Source organism: Euleptes europaea, chromosome 6 (genome assembly GCF_029931775.1).
Source record: "Euleptes europaea isolate rEulEur1 chromosome 6, rEulEur1.hap1, whole genome shotgun sequence".
NCBI classification, from domain to species: domain Eukaryota; kingdom Metazoa; phylum Chordata; class Lepidosauria; order Squamata; family Sphaerodactylidae; genus Euleptes; species Euleptes europaea.
This window is the reverse complement of record NC_079317.1, coordinates 12,213,932-12,234,500: the sequence shown is the minus strand read 5'-3', so window position 1 is coordinate 12,234,500 and position 20,569 is coordinate 12,213,932. Positions and strand designations below refer to the sequence as shown.

The 20,569-nt window shown below is 47.7% G+C and overlaps 1 protein-coding gene across 1 annotated transcript in view; it reads right to left on the bottom strand.

The window, feature by feature from the left end:
- The window catches only part of PPP1R36 (protein phosphatase 1 regulatory subunit 36), a 57,731-nt gene that overhangs the window by 1,426 nt on the left and 35,736 nt on the right, over positions 1-20,569 (bottom strand). The window contains 2 exon segments of the mRNA XM_056851231.1: positions 17,290-17,534; positions 20,090-20,270. Coding sequence (XP_056707209.1) covers positions 17,290-17,534; positions 20,090-20,270 — 426 coding nt within the window.

Below are 20,569 nucleotides of genomic sequence, written 5' to 3'. Positions count from 1 at the left end.
TAGACAGTGAGGGCTCCATCATCAACCAGAAGGGAGACTGCAGCCAAGAAATTAGAAGGAACCTGGGAAGGGCAGCCATGAAGGACCTAGAAAAAATTCTGAAGTGTAGGGATACCAAGGTCAAATTAACTCATGCCATCTTATTCCCTATTATTATATATACACATCCTTTCATAGAGCATCATCAAAAGTCCCTAAAATATGCAAACCTAAAAAAACCTAAAGGACTACAGCTGAACATCCAAGAAGACAAAAGTAATGACTACAGGAGAATTACTCAACATTAAGGTTGACAATGAGGAAATTGTTCCAAACTTTCTATTCCATCAACCAAAAGGGAGACTGCAGCCAAGAAATCAGAAGGAGATTGAGATTGGGAAGGGCAGCCATGAAGGAGCTAGAAAAGATTCTGAAGTGTAAGGATGTGTCACTGGCCACTGAGATCAAGTTATTTCATGCCATCGTATTCCCCAATATTATGTCTGGGTGTGAAAGCTGGAAATTGAAGAAAGCTGATAGGAAGATAGTAGACTCCTTTGAAATGTGTTGGAGGAGGGTGTTACGGATACCATGGACCGCCCAAAAAAAACAAATCAGTGGGTCATAGATCAAATCAAGCCTGAACTGACCTAGAAGCTAAAATTGTACTTTGGACACATTATGAGAAGACAAGAGTCACTGGAAAAGACAGTCATGCTAGGAAAAGTTGAAGGCAGCAGGAAAAGAGGAAGACCCAACAAGAGATGGATTGACTCTATATAGGAAGCCACGGCCCTCACTTTGCAAGACCTGAGCAAGGCTGTCAAAGACAGGATGTTTTGGAGGACATTGATTCATAAGGTCGCCGTGAGTTGGAAGCGACTTGACAGCACTTAACACATGCACACACAGTGATTAGCTGATCCTTCTCTGTCAAGCCCCTAACCAGGCAGACACGCCACTGTACATTTCTGCACAGATTGTACTTCAGGAGCACTGGAAGCCATGGGGGTGAATGGGGTGGCCAGCTTTCTCATTCCAGCATGGTACATGTGCATTTGCAAGCTCAGTCACAAGCCATTGATGTGGGCAGGGTTGCCAGTATTCTTGTTCCAGCAAGGTTCCTGTGCATTTGCAAGTTCAGTCACAAGCCATTGAGGTGAATGGAGTTGCCAGCTTTCTCTTTCCAGCAAGGTTCCTGTGCGTTTGCAATATGATTCCAATGATAAAACTTTCCTTTCAAGTTTCAGACCTGTAAGGGGTTTTCAAGGCAAGAGATTGCTTTCCTCTGCGTAGCAACCCTGGACTTCCTTGGTGGTTTCCCATTCAAATACTAATCAGGACCCCCGGCCAACCTGCTTAGCTTCTGAGATCTGACGAGGTCAAGCTAGCCTGGGCCATCTAAGTTAGGGCAAAACAGTGGTGGAAAGTGCCATCAAGTCACAGCCGATTTATGGTGACCCCATAGGATTTTCATGGCATCAGACTTTCACAGGTGGTTTGCCATCGCCTGCCTCTGCATTTCAACCCTGGGCTTCCTTGCTGGTCTCTGATCCAAGTACTAACCAGGGCCAACCAACCACCTGCAGAGTTCAGTGGCAAGATCTGCTGTAGTGTAAGATTCCTTTCTCATTACCAGTGCTGATTTCTCCACGCCTACTACTCTTCTGCATGTCACACCTAATCCAATCACCCCTGCTAATATCATTTACCTGCTATTGACATTCACATGCTGTTGCCATTGGGTGTCTGAATTCACTCTTTTCTCCTTAAGGAAAGATGGGACTCACATTCCAGCTGTATCTGAAGAAGCGAGCTGCGACTCACAAAAGGTCATACATACCCTGTCAGAAAATCTAGTAGTCTTTAAGGTGCTACTGGACTCTTGCTCTTTTCTACTCCTAGAGAAAATGGATGCTTTGGAGGGTGGACTCTAGGGAGCCAGCTTGGTGTAGTGGTTAAGAGCAGTGGTTTGGAGGGGTGGAGTCTGATCTGGAGAACCGGGTTTGATTCCCCGCTCCTCTACATGAGCAGCAGATGCTAATCTGCTGAACTGGATTTGGTTCCCCACTCCTACACGTGAAGCCAGCTGGGTGAACTTGGGCCAGTCACAGCTCTCTCAGCTCCACCTACCTCACAGGGTGTCTTTTGTGGGAAGGGAAGGTGATTGTAAGCCAGTTTGATTCTCCTTTAAGTGGTAGAGAAAGATTGGAGTCCAGTAATTCATAGGGAGCCATGAGTCAGCAGCAACTTGATGGCACTTAGCACACACACACACACATACTGAAGTCCCACCGTCATCCTGAAGCTGGTGGCCAATTTTGAGATGCCTAGCTTTATCTCTGATGAGTTATGCCTGCCATAAACAGAGAACCCTAAGCCTTGTGCATATACTTGGGGTGGGGTCTGGAAATAACATGGGCCAGGAAGTTCCAGTTCCCTTCATTTTGGGCACTGTAAGTCCTGAAGCTGGTGGCCAGTTTTGAGACTCCTTTTTTTATTATGTCTGCCACAAACGAATAGAAAGTTAGACAAATGACTCTTTTCCGTTGCAGTTGGCTTATGGCGACCACATAGGGGGTTTCAATGCAAGACGTTCAGAGGTGGATTGCCATTGCCTTCCTCTGCATAGTGACCTTGAAATTCCTTGGTGGTCTCCCATCCAAATACTAACCAGGGACCACCCTGCTTAACCTCTGTGATCAGATCGGTCTACCCTGTACCCTCCAGGTCAGGGCACCTTTGCCTCCAGGCTCCAGTCATTATCTAAGATTCTTGTTTCCAAGAGAATTTTTTTTTGCCTGTTGTTACCTGCTGCAAAAGTACTTTAACTCTCTTCTCTGCAATGGACTCTTTATAGAGCTCTCTATTTTGTTAATACCATAGTTCTGCTGTACACTGCATTGGTCAGGCCTCACCTGGAATATTGTGTGCAGTACTGGAGGTCTCACTGCAAAAAGATGTGGACAGAATCGAGCAGGTGCAGAGAAAAGTGACGAGGATGATCAGGGGCCTGAAGGCCAAGCCCTTCGAGAAAAGGCTGAGGGAGCTGGGAATGTTCAGTCTGGAGAGGAGGAGGTTGATGGGGGACATGATTGCTCTCTAAGCATTCGAAGGGCTGTCACTTAGAGGAGGGCAGGGAGCTGTTCCTGTTGGCAGCAGAGGATAGGACTCACAATAATAGGTTTAAATTGAGGGCGGAAAGGTACCGGCTGGATATTAGGAAAAACATTTTTACAGTCAAAGTTGTTCGACGGTGGAATCAGCTACCTAGGGTGGTGGTGAGCTCCCCCCTCCCTGGCAGTCTTTAAGGAGAGGCTGGACAAACACTTGTCAGGGATGCTGATCCTGCATTAAGCAGGGGGTTGGGCTAGATGGCCTGTATGGCCCCTTCCAACTCTATGATTCCATGATTAATCGGCTACTGGTAGACTTAAGTGTTATATTATGCAACTTACCTTTGGGGACGTGAGAGTTTTAAAAAGTGTGAGACATGAATATGTTAAATAATAAGCCCCAAAAGAACCTTTCATTACTTGCCATGTGTATTTACTTTCTGCCTCATTAAAGTGTATAGAAAAAGAAGAGTGAGAAATTGAAATACTTAGATTATAGTTAATCTCCCTAGATTAACTAGAGAGAGGTGCCGCTGTATTGCTGAGATGATTTGCGGCATTCTCCTAAAGCAGGTTTCATTCAGCAGCTGCAAAAACATACCAGGAACATCAGTGCCACAAATCAGTCCTGAAGTGTTCTAAACCAATTATCCCCCCACCTCTTGTCATTTAGTCTAGCCATTCCTCTAATTGCAAATAGCCTCTTCCCCCAAAGTAGTTAAATTGTTCATCCACAGTTGTAGGGGTACTTAAAATGCAAATATGGTGAATACACACTCCTACAACTCCAAGCAACACTATTTGAGAGCCAGCATGGTGTAGTGGTTATGAGTGGTGGTTTGGAGCAGTGGACTCTGATCTGGAGAACCGGGTTTGTTTCCCTGCTCCTACACATGAAGCCAGCTGGGTGACCTTGAGCTGGTCACAGCTCTCTTAGAGCTCTCTCAGCCCCACCTACCTCACAGGATGTCTGTTGTGGGGAGGGGAAGGTGATTGTAAGCCGGTTTGAGTCTCCCTTACGTGGTAGAGAAAGTCGGCGTATAAAAACCAACTCCTACTCCTTCACTAGATTCAAGTTGGGGGGGGCATGTGGTAGAGAAAGTCGGCGTATAAAAACCAACTCCTACTCCTTCACTAGATTCAAGTTGGGGGGGGGCATGAGCTTTCGAGAATCAAAGCTCAGTTGAGCGTTTCAGCTGAAGGTCTCTGTGGAGTTCACCCGTTATTAGTAGGGTTGCCAGGTCCCCCATGGGCAGGGGATGGTGGGGGTAGGGTTGTCAGATCCAGGCTGGGAAACATCTGGAGATTTAGGGATGGAGCCTGGGGCGGACAGGGACCTAAGTGGGGTACAATACCAAGGAGTCCAGCCTCCAAAGCATCCATTTTCTCCAGGGGACCTGATGTCTGGAGATGAGCTGTAATTCTGGGAGATCTCCAGCCACTACCTGGAGGCTGGCATTCCTAGTTGTTAGGCTCCAGAAGAGGGTGGAGTTATTCGATTTAGAGGCTTGGAACAACCGAGACCAAGTATCAGTGTCATTTTCATCTTTTCTTTTAAGAGTTTCCCGTATTGCTGCTTTATGAGTTCTCAATGCTGAGGGAACTGAGCTAGCATTACTGAGTCTGTACTGTTGAAATTGGGCCATTAGACTATTTTTGGTGGCCAGACAGTCTAAGTCAAACCAGGGTTTCAATATGAATTTTGTAGATGTCAGGGCTGTATGAGAAAGTTTTTTTTTTTCAAATAATAGTTCTGACCACCCAAGAGGTAAACAACTGGTCTCCAGGAGACAGAGATCAGTTCCCATGGAGAAAATGGCTGCTTTGGAAGGTGGACTCTATGGCATTATTCCCCACTGAGGTCCCTCCCCTCCCCAAACCCCGCCCTCCCCAGGCTCCACCCCCGAAATCTCTGGGTATTTCCCAACCCAGAGCTGGCAACCATATCTCAACATCAAGATAGGCAGATAATTAGGGTTGCTACGTCCCTCTTCACCACTGGTGGGAGGTTTTGGGGCGGAGCCTGAGATGGGCGGGGTTTGGGGAGGGGAAGGACTTCAATGCCATAGAGTCCAATGGCCAAAGCGGCCATTTCCTCCAGGTGAACTGATCTCTATCGGCTGGAGATCAGTTGTCATAGCAGGAGATCTCCAGCTAGTACCTGGAGTTCATATGTAGGAAATAGGCACCTCTATGCTTGTACATAGGTTTGAAAATCAGCATAGATGCGAAAAGATTAAACAAAGTGCAAAATGTATAAAGCTACACAAATATGCAAACCACAACCAGTCATACAAACAGCATCACAAGTGTACCTGGAGTTCTGCAACCCTACAGATAACACACGTACAGAATTTTAAATGCTCCTATTAAAGAGACAGAGATAGGCGTTAATTATGTGTGCGCATTTGTACTTCTTTGGAGTTGTAACCGCTGTGCCTTGCCTGCTCTGAAGAGAACTTTTGCCGTTCGTTTCCGTCGATGAAATCCCTGCCTAGTGGCAAACCATCAGCTTCTCAAACAATGGTCCTTCCCTACCATCTTCTGCAACAATAACAAACAAGCAGCAGAGGGAGCCAAAGCCCTGCGCTTATTTACCAGGTGGCATTTCTGTCGCAAAGCATCCTTTTGAAGTTTTTGGAACTGTGCTGTCTCAGAGCTGGCATGGAAGGCACAGCGTGAAGCTACACTAGTGAGCGCCTGCATGGGACACCCTGTGCAAGGTGCCTTGATGCTGGTATGGTTGCCACCTTTTGTTTTTCGGTTTTTGTGGGAGGTTTTTTGGCACAGATGTAAAAGTGCAGAAGCATGCCCGGTGAAAACGGTGGCAACCCTATTTTTTCCTCCATATAAGTTATTCCTAATCTAACCTTTTCTCCAGGGCCCAGGTTACTGCCGTTGTGAGATGAAGCAATTTTAAAAAAAAATATTATAAAGCCATGCTAAGGTTGCCAACTCCAGGCTGGCAAATTCTTGGACATTTGGGGGTGGAGCCTGGGGAGGGTGGGGTTTGAAAAGGGGAAGGGACATGAGCAGGATGTAATGCCACAGAGTCTAGTCTCCGAAACAACCATTTTCTCCAGGGGAGCTCATGTCTGGAGATCTGTTGTCATTTTGGGAGCTCTCCAGACCCCACCTGGAGGGTGGCAATCAGTGCATTTTAAGTGGTCATGGCTTACCACTCCTATTGCACATAGCAGAAGGAAGCGCTTCATCACTTAAAGTGTTAATTAACTTCTGGAACTCTCTGCCACAGGACGTAGTGATGGCTGCTCATTTACTGGGCTTTAAAAGGGGGGATAATTTCCTAAATGCCCTGACCTGGATGGCCCAGGCTAGACTGATCTTGTCAGATCTCAGAAGCTAAGCAGGGTCAGCCCTGGTTAGTATTTGGATGGGACACCACCAAGGAAGTCCAGCGTTGCTGTGCAGAAGAAGGCACTGGCAAACCACCTCTGTTAGTCTCTTGCCATGAAAACCCAAAAAGGAGTCGCCATAAGTCGGCTGCGACTTGAAGGCACTTTACACACACACACAATTTCCTAAATGGTTTCTTTTTTTTCATGCATCTGAAGAAGTAGGCTTCTTGTAGCACCTGGTTGGCCACTGTGTGAACAGACTGCTGGACTTGAGGGACCTTGGTCTGATCCAGCAGGGCCTTTCTTATGTTCTTATGTCTCTTAACCACAGACTACAGAGGGGGACTAACAGAGAGTTAGGGATATAGATAGGTCAGCACCTCATGCATCCCACTCTCTACTGCTCTGGCACTATCCCTTTGATGTGTAGATTGCTAATCTCAAAGGAAAACTTCCTTCCGCATTCACACCTTTTCTCCCCACACCAGGTGAGGGACTTCAAAGGCCATTTTCTCCAGATGGGCTGATCTCTGTTGCCTGGAGATCAGTTGTAATCCCAGGAGATCTCCAGCTACCACCTGGAGGTTGACAACGCTATCACCACCACCAGCCAACTCTAGGTTGGGAAATACCTGAAGATTTGGGGGATGCAGCCTGGGGAGGGCAGGATTTGGGGAGAGAAGGGACAGAGTCCACCCCCTAACACAGCCATTTTGTCCAGGAGAACTGATCTCCGTAACCCAGAGACCAGTGGAAATCTCAGGGGATCTAAGCCACCACCTAGAGGTTGGCAACCCTCTCTCACCAAGAGGATGCAGATAGCAAAGAGAGCCTGGGAGGAAAATTCCTTCCACTTCTTCTGCAGCTCTTGCTGTTAAACATCCGCTCGTCCTATATGATGAGGGAAGATCCAACTTTAAAGACTTCTAATGGCCAGAGCCATAGAATTAGGGCTGCTAGGCCTCCCTCTATGATTGCTTATGCATGGGAGTTTTACCTGAAGTTCGTTGCTCGCTGAACCCACTCTTTCCTGTTAAAAGTCTATGCACCAGCAGTTTCCAAGCTCAAATCAGGAAGTATTTGAATCCCCGCCCCTTGAAATGCTGCTTTGTAATTGGCTGTAGTGAGAGAAAAGTTCCTCCCCCCCAAACTCAGTTGCCACATAAAAAAGCATTTTAAGAACAAAACAACAACAACGGAGCAATCTGAAAAGAAGGGGGGAGAAATCTAAGCTTAGGTTTTAAAAAGCCTTTTTTCTGCTCAGAAAGAGCTTCAAGGAAGCAGGAAGTATTTCAGTCCCCGCCTCTGGACATGCTGCTTTGTAACTAGCTGTGAGCAAAACTAAGCTTGCATGTCCAGTGCTTTGCCTTATGCATGGGGATTTCACCTGGGCTGAGCTCAGGGGAGAGGGAAGAATCGGGTTAGCAGAAGAGCGGGAAGTCCCGGGATTTGTGAGGGCTGGCAGCGAGGTCATTTCTAATGGAGGGAAAACTCATGCATAACTCCAAGGAACAACGGAGACAGATGGGGGGATGAATGTGAGAGAAAGTACCCACGCATAAACAACCTTCCACCAGCAGCCCTGGTTGCCCACTGCAAGCGGCAGCTGGAACAAAATAAACATAGTCAGCATCTTCTGTGCCTCAATGTCACTTCATGGTCCCCCCCCCAAGTGACAATACAGCATTCAAGACACCACAGCCCCTGATGTCTCTGCTTTCAAAGCCCCCTCATTAGAGTTGTCAATCTGCAGGTGGTAGCTGGAGATTACCTGGGATTACAACTGATCTCCAGGTGACAGATCAGCTCCGCTGGAAAAAATGGTTTTGGAAGGTGGACTGTATGGCATTACACCCCATTGACATCTCTCCCCTCCCCAAAACTCATGCTCCTCAGGCCCCACCCCCAAAATCTCCAAGTATTTCCCAACCTGGTGCTGGCAACCCTACCCTATATATGTTTTCCATCCAGGGATTTGGAGTCAGTGCCTGGAGAAGGAGGGAGGGATTTCACTTAGAATCAATGGTATACCATAGAGTCCACCCTCTGAAGCTGCTATTTCCTCCATGGGGGAGCTGATCTCTGTAGTCTGGAGGTCAGTTGTAATTCCAGGAGAACTCCAGAACCCCACCTGGAGGTTGGCAACCCTGCAGTGCCCTTTGGGCCTGAAAGTCAACTGTGCTTTGGGTTTTAATTTGGGCATGGAGGGAGAAGCATGTTTTGGCAACCCGAAGTCTGCAAAGCTGGGAATGTCGGCTATGTTCCTGATGAATCACAGAGGCCCGGTTGGATGTCTGAGATTCCACAGAAGATAAACGGCCCTGACAGATGTCCTTGCGTCAGCCTGGATCTGAGGAATGCTTAGCAAAGGAGGGATTTCTTCTTTCGCCTACTGGCAAGACCAGTTCCTGACCTAGATTCTCTGTTTCCACATATGTGATTATATTTTGATTCACGTTGCTGTATCGTCAGCACTGGCGAGGCTACGACCAGGAGGGTAGAGGAGACTAGACTTTGAATCCCGACTTACTGTGGGGATCGACCTGTCTTCTCAGGGTTTGTTCTAGGGTGTTCACTTCTGGTGTTGGACATGAGCTCAGCAAGGATTGTGCTTGCCCAAACCTCCCCACGTTGCAGGAGAAGATCAAAGAGGGTTGGTTGGCAGGCATTGGAGCGTGGTGTAGTGACTAAGAGTGGTGGTTTGGAGCGGTGTACTCTAATCTGGAGAGCCGGGTTTGATTCCCCACTTCTCCACCTGAGCGGCAGAGGCTAATCTGGTGAACCGAGTTGGTTTCCCCACTCCTCCACATAAAGCCAGCTGGGTGACCTTGGGCTAGTCACAGCTCTCTTAGAGCTCTCTCAGCCTCACCTACCTCCCAGGGTTTCTGTTGTGGGGAGGGGAAGGGAAGGTGATTGTAAGCTGGTTTGATTCTTAAGTGGTAGAGAAACTCGGCGGATAAAAACCAACTATTCGTCTTATTCTTCCCTTCGTACCACTTACTATTGCCCATTCTGTGGACTGGTAAAGATTTGAGATTTTAACCTGGGATCCAGTGAACTCATTCAGCTCACGATTTCAGACGTTCTTTCTCTGAACAGCGTGGTGCAGTGGTTAAGAGTGGTGGTTTGGAGTGGTGGACTCTGATCTGGAGAACCGGGTTTGATTCCCAGCTCCTCCGCATGAGCTGCAGAGGCTAATCTAGTGAACTGGGTTGGTTTCCCTGCTCCTACTCACAAAGCCAGCTGGGTGACCTTGGGAAAATTACAGCTCTATTAGAGCTCTCTCAGCCCCACCTACCTCACAGGGTGTCTGTTGTGGGGAGAGGAAGGGGAAGCGATTGTAAGCTGGTTTGAGTCTCCCTTAAGTCGTAGAGAAAGTCGGCATAAAAAACAACAACTCTTCTTTTTCTTCTTCTTGAACAATGGACCCATGTCTTTTCATGGCCTGCTTTTGAAGCAAAAGGCTGTTTCCCATGCAGCACAGGGTTGGGAAATTCCAGGGGGTTTCAGGGTTGAAGTCTGGGGAACTGATCTCTGTCATCTGGAGACCGAATCCTATGAAGAAAAGTTGAAGGAGCTTGGAGATGACCAAGAAGTGATATGACAGCCATCTTCAAGCTGGACTTGATGGGACTTGGCCTGGTCCAGCAGGGCTTTTCTTATGTTCTTAAGTTCTTTCAAGTATTCGAAGGGCTGTCACATAGAGGATGGTGCCAAGTTGTTTTCTGTTGCCCCAGAAGGTCGGACTGGAACCAACAGGTTGAAATTCAATCAAAAGAGTTTCTGTCTAGACATTAGGAAGAATTTTCTAACTGTTAGAGCAGTTTCTCAGTAGAACAGGCTTCCTTGGGAGGTGGTAAGTGCTCCTTCCCTGGAGGTTTTTAAGCAGAGGCTAGACGGCCATCTGTCAGCAATGCTGATTCTGTGACCTTAGGCAGATCATGAGAGGGAGGGCAGGAAGGGTTGCATCAGTGTTTGGCTCTTGTGGCCCTTTCTTACATGCCCAGGGTAATGCCAATCACCACTTTGGGGTCAGGAAGCAATTTTCCTCCAGGCCAGATTGGCCAGGGATCCTGGAGGGTTTTTTTTTGGCCATCTTCTGGGCATGGAGTAGGGGGTCACTGGGGTGTGGGGAGTAGTTGTGAATTTTCTCCATTGTGCAGGGGGTTGGACTAGATGACCCTGGTGGTCCCTTCCAACTCTATGATTCTATTCTATGAGGGTGGGGTTTGTGAAGGGGAGGGACCTCAGTGGTGTACAATGCCATAGAGTCCACCTTCCAGAGCAGCCATTTTCTCCAGGGGAACTGATCTCTGTCATTTGGAGACCAGTTGTAATTCTGGGAGGTCTCCAGCCACCACCTGGAGGCTGGCAACCCTGCTTCTAATGAGATTTACCAGGGCTTGAGCCTGGGACCTTCTAAAGGCAAAGCAGATTCTCTACCAGTGAACCTCAGCACAAAGCTGCTTTATACTGAGTCAGACCCTTGCTCCATCAAGGTCGGTATTGCCTACATAGACTGGCAGTGTCGCTCCAGGGTCTCAGGCTGAGGTCTTTCGCATCATCTATCACCTGGCCTTTTTTAAATGGACATGCTGGGGATTGAACCTGGGACCTCCTGCATACACAGCACAGATCCCCCTCAGCCACAGCTCTTCTCCAACCATGCCTGCATGGTGATGGCCAGCGGGTGGGGCTGTTAAACACACGCAACCCTTCGGCTGCCAGGAGAGCCAGGTCCAGAAGCCCAAATTGCTACCACTTATTTGGAACCAACGCTGAGTCATCATCACACATGCGGGAGAACGAGGTAGGCTGTGAAACCTCCTCAGGCTGTGAAATCAAATGAATCCAGCGGCACACTCAAGACGAACAAAATTTGAACATACTTAAAGCTGCCTTATGCTGAATCAGATCATTGGGCCTCTGAGGTCCATATAGGGTTGCCAACCTCCAGGTACTAGCTGGAGAGCTCATGCTATTACAACTGATCTCCAGCCGATAGAGATCTGTTCCCCTGGAGAAAATGGCCGCTTTGGCAATTGGACTCTATGGTATTGAAGTCACTCCCCAAACCCCGCCCTCCTCAGGCTTCGCCCCAAAGACCTCCCGCCAGTGGTGAAGAGGGACCTGGCAACCCTAGCTAACCTAGGCCCACTGGGGGCAGGGGATCTCCTGCCCCCAGCAGCCCATGGCAACCGTAGAGGGGAGGGAGCTCAGCAGGGATGTGATGCCGCAGAATCCACCCTCCAAAGCTGCCACTTTTTCCAGGGGAACTGATCTCGGTCTTCTAGAGATGAGTTGTAATTGCAGGAGACCTCCAAGACCCACCTGGAGGTTGGCAAACCTACATAGAAACCACAGGGCACTCCTACCGTGCCCATCTCCTACAGGGGTGGGAAGGGAGACTTTAACACTGAGTCTACAAAACAGAGATTAAAAAGAGGAGACAAACAAGAAAAAAAAACCGGATGAAGCAGAATAAAAAGCAGAGGACTACAGCTAAGGTCAACTAAATTAAATTAAAATAAAAAAAAAAAACTAAGATAATTTGAGATAAAAAGAAAAGCCCCAGAGACAGAACACTGCCTTGCCATGTCCTATGATATTGCTCTGGATGCAGAACTCGGAAACCACAGACAACACAGTGGGGATCACTGGCTACGGGCGGGGAGACCCAAGTTCAAATCCCTGCAGTCAAAGATCACTGGGTGCCGGTGGCTTTGGGCCAATCTCTCTCTCATACCTACCTTACAGGATGGTTGTGAGGAGAGCATGAAAGCAGAACTATGCACACTGTTCCGAGTTTCTTGGGGGAAGTGCTGGATATAAATATACTAAATAAATACAAATCGCCCATCATGAGCAGCCCTAAACGAGAAGGCTCAGCCTCTTCACCAAACTACTGCCTCAAAGATAGGGTTGCCAGGTCCCTCTTTACCACCAGCGGGAGCTTTTTCGGGTAGAGCCTGAGGAGGGTGGGGTTTGGGGGAGGGACTTCAATGCCATAGAGTCCAATTGCCAAAGCAGCCATTTTCTCCAGGTTAACTGTTCTGTATCGGCTGGAGAGCCGTTGAAATAGCAGCAGATCTCCAGCTAGAACCTGGAGGTTGGCAACCCTACTCAAAGAAGGCAGTCCTTTCCTCCCATTAAACCACTTTGAAAGTAGAATTGGTGTTTGGAAGCCAAGAGGCAGAGACCAGCTTTTGACTCTAAGGCCAAGCACAGGTCCGATCTCTAGTTTCCAAACCCTTCCCGCTGGATCACTTCCGTGGTTTTTTTTACAAGATGACTTAGTTGACTTTTAAAAGCGCAAACCAAGGTGGCGGGTGCCTTGTTAAAAATATAAAACTCTCTGCCTTTCCAATTTGTTCTCGGCCGGATCAGCCGCGCTCCAGCGCAAAACGAGAAGCGAAGCCCGCGAGGGGTGGGTGGAGCTGGAATGGAGGCCGGCTTCTTCTTCTTTAATTATTCCCATCTGTACCGTGTCATTATCAAGAGTGGATATTCCACTCCCGGGCAAAAGGGCAGGGAGACGGGCCCATAATGGGCCTCGGCAAAGAGCTTTCCTTCTGACTCACTTTCTCCCGCTGGAAGGATGATTCACCCTCATGTGGAACCGGCTGGCGGCCAGTTACATGTCCCTGCAAGCATGGCCTGCCTGCGCAAGGGAGCACAACAAGCTTCCCCCAGAGACAGCCCGACCAGAGCATGTCCTGCCGTTCAACAAAGCTTTCCGTTCTGCCAGGGAACCTTGATAGCTGGCCAACGGCGTCCTCCTCGTCGGCCCTAATCCTCCTTGACAAGGGATTTGGAGCCGCTTCTCCAACACAGGCCCGTTTCCCGGGCCGGGTGGAGAAAGCTTCCAACGGGGCCTGGCCTTGTGTGCAGGCAAGCCGAGGCAAACAGCGAGAGGCTGCAAAAACTTGTTAGGTTCATTTATGTAATGTCAGTTGGAAGGGACCCCAGGGTCATCTATAAGGTTGCCAACCCCCAGGTACTCAGCACAAGAGCAACTGAATATAGCAAAGTGCAAAAATATATATTGAGTGCTACAATAACAGAAACAGTGTGACAAATCGTAATATTCACATAAAGAACTATACTATCCTAACCTATGGTAATGAAACAGGAGAGAATACTGCTACGCCTTGTATCCCTGCGGGAACCAGATAACTATCCTGATGTTAAAGATGGCGAGATTAATATATATTTGAGAAATAGCATATGTACAAGAACCATTGTTGAATTGATTAGAAGTGGGACTGAAGAAGAATTCGAAACGGCCGTATCCCCTTCTGCTTTTCCTGGTGGTACCATTTTTTGGACTTCCCCTTCTGTTTTTCTTGATGGTACCAGCTTTGGACCAAGATGGAACTTGAAGTTTGAAATTTGAAGATCTACAAAAAGGACATGTACAAAATTAGGATTTTCTGCATTGTACATATTAGGGTTAGGATAGTATAGTTCTTTATGTGAATATTATGATGTGTCACACTGTTTCTATGTTATTGTAGTACTCGATATATTTTTGCACTTTGCTATATTCAGTCGCTCCTGTGCTGATTTCCAAACCATTAGGGATAAGTACAGAGGTGTCTTCTTTGTTAGTAACCTCCAGGTACTATCTGGAGATCTCCTGCTATTACAACTGATCTCCAGCTGACAGATCAGTTCCCCTGGAGAAAATGGCCGCTTTGGCAACTGGACTCTATGGCATTGAAGACCCTCCCCTCCCCAAACCCTGCCCTCCTCAGGCTCTGTCCCCAAAAACCTCCCGCCAGTGGCGAAGAGGGACCTGGTAAGCCTAGACATCTAGTCCAACTCCCTGCCAATGCAGAAACTACAACTAGAATACCCCCAACTGGCGTTCCAACCTCCAGACAGTAGCTGGGATTATAACTGATCTCCAGGCGACAGGGATCAGTTCCCCTGGAGAAAATGGCAGCTTTGGAAGGTGGACTCTATGGCTTTTATACCCCATTGAAGTCCCTCCCCTTCTCAAACCCCGCCCTCCTCAGGCCCCACCCCCCCAAATCTCCAGGTATTTCCCAACCTAGCGCTGGCAACCCTATCTCCAAATAACGGGCTAGATTAGAGTATAGAAGCACCTTAGAGACCAACACGGTTTTCGGGGTATAAAGGTCCCACTTGTATCTGACAAAGGGAGCTCTGACTCTCAAAAGCTTATACCCTGAAAATCTTGTTGGTCTCTGAGGTGCTGCTGGTCTTGAATCTAGCCCTTCTGCTGCAGACCAACATAGCTACCCTTCTGAAACAAGACCAACATGCATCCAATAGATACTTACAAACCTCCAACGACGAAGACTCCACCACCTCACAAGGGAGACTGTTCGGAGTTGATCACACCACACCATCAGGAAACTCTTGCTCCAATTTAACAAAAACCTCCTTTGCTGTAGCTTACATCCATTAGTCCAAGTCATCATCCAACACGACTGAAGAAGATATCTGCCCCGTCCTCTGCCTGGCAGCCCTTTAGGTATTGGAATTATCACCCAAATTATTGGTTTTGGGGGAGGGGGGTAAGACATTTCCAGCAAAAGATTCCAAAGTTGGGTACAGTGCCATTTTGGGGTTTCTTTATGTGTGTCTCCCCTTTGCTTTGGACTTTATTATAAAAATTACATTATCTACCACGTTCTGCCCTCATTCCACCATCAGTACCCTTTTCCAACAGGAAATAAAATTAAAATTGCTGGAAGTAAACAGCCATTGTTTGGTTGCTAAGCATAAACTGTGCCAATGTTTTCAAAGTAATCCAGAGGACCTGCTAGTGAACACTCCCAGAGCCATAAATATGGGGAAAGGGACCGAAGATTATCATGCCCAATATTAGCTACCTGCAATACCACAAATGAGGTACAACAAATCTGCAGAACAAGGATGTCAAGGCAAAGCCCCAAGAAGTATAACAGCACGCCTCTTGAGAGGCACCTTCAAGCAGGGCCTTCTTGTTGGTGGCACCGCAGTGTCGGAACTCCCTCGAGAGGACTGCCTGACTCCACCTTTACTGCTGCCCATGTTAGGCAAATTCTGTAAACCTCCCTGGTTGGCCAGGCATCTTGAATCGTTTGGTACTTAAAATGTGTTTCTGCTGATTTCAAATCCAAACCCAAAAGCCATGCAATAGCTTTTTTTGTTAGGGCCAACCAAAATGAAACAGAACAGTGAGCGAACTTCCAAGCTCTCCAGAACTCTATCAGACTGGATGTTTTGTTTTGTTTTAAACGGAGGAGAAAAGAGTTCTGGGAGAAAAGCATCTCGGATCATGGTCTTAAGATCTTGTCTTGCAAGTATTCTGTGTGGGATGCTGAGCAGGTATGCTGATTTAAAACAGAATAAACAGGTCTCAGGTTTCAGGCCTTTGGCCTTCTGGGAGGAAGAAGCAAAAAACATAAACATCCCACTGAAAATTACTTGATCAAATGTCTAACACCAGATGGGACATGCAGATCCCTTAGAAGGCTGGAAATGGAGGAAGGACTCCTTTATTCTGATTTTAAAGATGCATACTGTTTTATGTACATGTGTGTCTGCTTATGCTTTGTATGTTGGCTTGGGACCTTAGAGAAATGGAAGGAAATTTTTGCATCTTAAAAACAAATCAGCCAGCCAGTCAATAAAACTTTATGACTGTATCCATGTGTGTGTGTGTGTGTGTGTGTGTGTTAAGTGCTCTAACACTTGGAGCGGTTCCTCAGTGGAACAGGCTTCCTAGGGAGATGGTATGCTCTCCTTCCCTGCAAGTTTTTAAGAAGAGGTTAGATGGCCATCTGTCAGCAATGCTGATTCTATGACCTTAGGCCGATGATGAGAGGGAGGGCATCTTGGCCATCTTCTGGGCATGGAGTAGGTGTCACTGGGTGTGTGTGTGTGAGGTAGTTGTGAATTTCCTGCATTGTGCAGGGGTTGGACTAGATGACCCTGGTGGTCCCTTCCAACTCTATGGTTCTATGAAGTCGCTTCTGACGCATGGCAACCCTATGAATGAATGACCAACTGGGGGATTGTATCGACACTCCATTCTTAAATTATGTCAAGAGCAATCCACTCTGTATCTATATCTACAGAGTGGATTGCTGTTAACATAATTTAAGAATGGGGTATTGATACAGCCCCCCCAGAGACATAAAGCATAGATAATTTGAAAGATAAGCATAGACAATAAAATATAGTGATTCTTTTCCACAAATTGAGGAAATGATTAAATATGACTCTGGCTTTGATAGTCTATGGTGGAAATATTAGCAATTGCCTTAGAATAGATTATTAATTAAATAATCCTTCTGTAAAACACAATAGATTGTATTAGAAGGCAATATATACACCAATGCCCTTGGAAGTCTCAATATGCTGTATGTATGAGATAGTAAGTGCAATTTGATTGTATGTAATATATAGACTTATAATAAAATGGTGTGTGTGTGTGTATATACATATACATACACACACATATAAAAGAGATGGATTGACTCAATAAAGGAAGCCACAGCCTTCAATTTGCAAGATCTGAGCAAGGCTGTCAAAGATAGGACATTTTGGAGGACTTTCATTCATAGGGTCGCCATGAATTCCCAGGGTTCACTGGCTGGGGGTGGGAAGCCATGGCTATTGGACAGGTGTAACAGCGACCCAGGTTAGCCATGCAGCTCTGTGCTTAAGGCCCCTTGGGAGATTTCCTTATGCCGTTGGGTTTGCTGAACCTTCCCCTCATTCTTGAACAACAGGGGGATTAAAAGGCAAAACGCCGACATGCTGCACTTCCAAAAGACATTTAATGTGTGGGAAGTGTAGTGCTGGCGGAACCCTACTGGGCCTCTTCGGCATAGTCAGCTTCGGTGGTGGCCCTCGACACAGCCTCGCACGAATAGCTGCCCTGGTTGCCCTGGGAGGAGAGAAGGAGCTCCCGGGCAATCAGCGAGGAGGAGCTCGTCCTCAGGTTTTCTTGATCCTCCGCCTCTTCCTCTTCCTCCTCCGTGGAGATAGGCATGAGCGTGTGAGGGCTGAACCTGCTGCGGGGAGCTCCGATGATACCAATCCTGTTGGAGGAGGAGATCTGGGGGTCAAATGATGCGTGTTCTCACATTCCTCTCCTAAATTGATCTCGCAAAGTGGTCTTTTGAGCAGGGGGGGGAGGTTACAGAAAAATAAGGGGGTGAGCAGCCACCCGGAGGGAGAGCATCTGCTTTGCGCGCAGAAGGTCCCAGGTTCAACCCCCAGCATTTCCAGTCCAAAGGACCAGGCAGTAGGTGATGTGAAAGAGCTCTGCCAGATAGAATCATAGAATTGGAAGGGACCACCAGGGTCATCTAGTTCAACACCCTGCACAATGCAGGAAACTCACAACTAACTCCCTCACACACACCCAGTGCCCAGAAGATAGCCAAGATGCCCTCCCTCTCATGAACTGCTTAAGTTCATAGAATCAGCATGGCTGACAGATGGCCATCTAGCCTCTGCTTAAAAACCTCCAAGGAAGGAGCACTTACCACCTCCAGAGGAAGCCTGTTCCACTGAGGAACCACTCTAACTGTTAGAAAATTCTTCCTAATGTTAGATGGAAACTCTTCTGATTTAATTTTAACCTGTTGGTTCTGGTCCGACCTTCAGGGGCAACAGAAAACAACTCAGCACCATCCTCTATGACAGCCCTTGAAGTACTTGAAGATGGTTATCATATCCCCTCTCAGTCTTCTCCTTTTCGTGCTAAACATACTTGCTGGGTAGCTGCAGCTGGTCAGAGTACACAATAGAAGAAGAAGAGTTGTTTTTTACATGCCAATTTTCACTACCACTTAAAAGAGAATCAAACCATCTTACAATCAGCTTCCCTTCCCCCACAAGAAACACCCTGTGAGGTAGGTGGGGCTGAGAGAGTGTGACTAGCCCAAGGTACCCAGCTGGCTTCATTTGTAGGAGTGGGGAAACCAACCCAATTCACCAGATTAGTGTCTGCTGCTCATGTGGAGGAGTGGGGAATCAAACCCGGTTCTCCAGATCAGAATCCACCACTCTAAACCACCGCTCTTAACCACTACACCACGCTGGGTCGATTATCTGATTCAGTATAAGGCAGCTTCAGGCATGTTCAAAATTTGTACATCTTGAGTATGCCACTGGATTCATTTCATTTTACAGTCTGAGGAGGTGCCAAGGGTCTGACTCTGTTTTGTCTTAAAGAGTGGGGTCATGGCTCAGAGATAGAGCATCTGCTTTGTATGCAGAACGCCTCAGGTTCAAACCCAAGATTCTCCAGTTAAGAGGTCCCGGCAAAGGTGGTGGGAAGGACCTCTGCCTGAGACCTTGGAGAGCTGCTGCCGGTCAGAGTAGACAGTACTGACCTTGACAGACCAAGGGTCTGACTCAGCTGAAGGCAGCTTTGGGAGGTGGAGAATCTGCTTTGCATGCAGAGGGCTCCAGGCTCTATCACCAGCATCTCCAATTAAAAGCAACAGGTTGTAGGACATCTATACTGTGAGAGACCTCCACCTGTAAACTCGGAGAGCTGCCTGTCAGCGTTGACAATGCTGACCTCGACAGACTGAGGGTCTGACTCGATATAAGGCAGTTCCATGTATGTGTTCTTAGAGCACTTTCATACATGCTGAATAATACCCTTCCAATACACTTTCAATGCACTTCAACAATCATTTGGAAGTAGATTTGCAAAGTGCATTGGAAGTGGATTGAAAGGGCATTATTCGGCATGTGTGAAAGCGCCCCGAGTGAAAAGGTGCAATTTGCTTCCAACCATGGTGAAGGGAGACTCCTGAGCGGCGGACTGCAGCGGCGAGAATGTATAAGGGGCCTGGAGGCCAAGCCCTATGAGGAAAGGCCAAGGGACTTGGGAATGTTCGGTCTGGAGAAGAGGAGGTTGAAGGGGGGCATGATTGCTCTCCTTAAGTATTTGAAGGGCTGTCACTTAGAGGAGGGCAGGCAGCTGTTCCTGTGGGCAGCAGAGGAGAGGACTCGCAATAATGGATATAAATTTTGGGCGGATAGTTATCAGCTGGATATTAGGAAAAAACTGTTTACAGTAACAGTAGTTCAGCAGTGGAATCGTCTGCTTAGGGAGGTAGTGAGCTCTCCTTCTCTGGCAGTCCTCAAGCAGCGGCTGGACAAACACTGGTTAGGGATTCTTTAGGCTGATCCTGCATTAAGCAGGGTGGTTAGACTAGATGGCCTGTATGGCCCCTTCCAATTTTATGATTTTATGATTCTAACCAAGAGATCTCTTTGCACATTTTAGGCATGCATATTAAATCATAGAGTTGGAAGGGACCACCAGGGTCATCTAGTCCAACCCCCTGCACAATGCAGGAAATTCACAACTACCTCCCCACACAAACACACCCAGTGACCCCTACTCCACGCACAGAAGATGGCCAAGATGCCCTTCCCCTCATGAAGGTTATAGAATCAGCATTGCTGACAAATGGCCATCTAGCCTCTGCTTAAAAACCTCCAGGGAAGGAGAAGCTAATGTGTGCAAGAACATTTTTCAGAGAATCTGTACATGAGCTCAGTGTCAAAGGCACCCTAGGGGAGCAGTCCGTTTGCGGCCCCTTAACGTGGGAAATGGGCCCGTACTCCTTACTTGTCCTCTGTCACGATGGAGGAGAAAGGTGGCAGGTCTTCAGGACATGAGATCGGGGCAGTTCTGCTGCGATGCAGGTAGTGGTCTCGGAAAAGGTACTGAGCGCTGTCTTTCGCCATCGGCAGCAACGTGCTCAGCACAGGCGACCGCTGGTCCAAGACACTCCTGATGGCTGGTTGCTTGACACCCGTGGTCCTTGAAGGGAGAAAGGGAGGGGTGTTGAAGGCACGGGCAGACAGACCTAGCCTTGTAAGAGCAGCAGGGACTGACCTGGAAGCATTCCACCACCGCGTTCTATACAAATGCTACCCTCTTCTCTCCAAGGACAAACTCTGGAGGGAGGGGGGAGAACCCCAGTTCTGCCACTTTTCAACATGGTTCACTCTGCACCATGGAAAGGTTAGTTGTAACAAGCACCTCCTGGTCAGCAGCTATGACGTCATCAACATCCCTGGAGCAGTTTTCCCAACTTGGCCATCAGTAAAAAGCACACC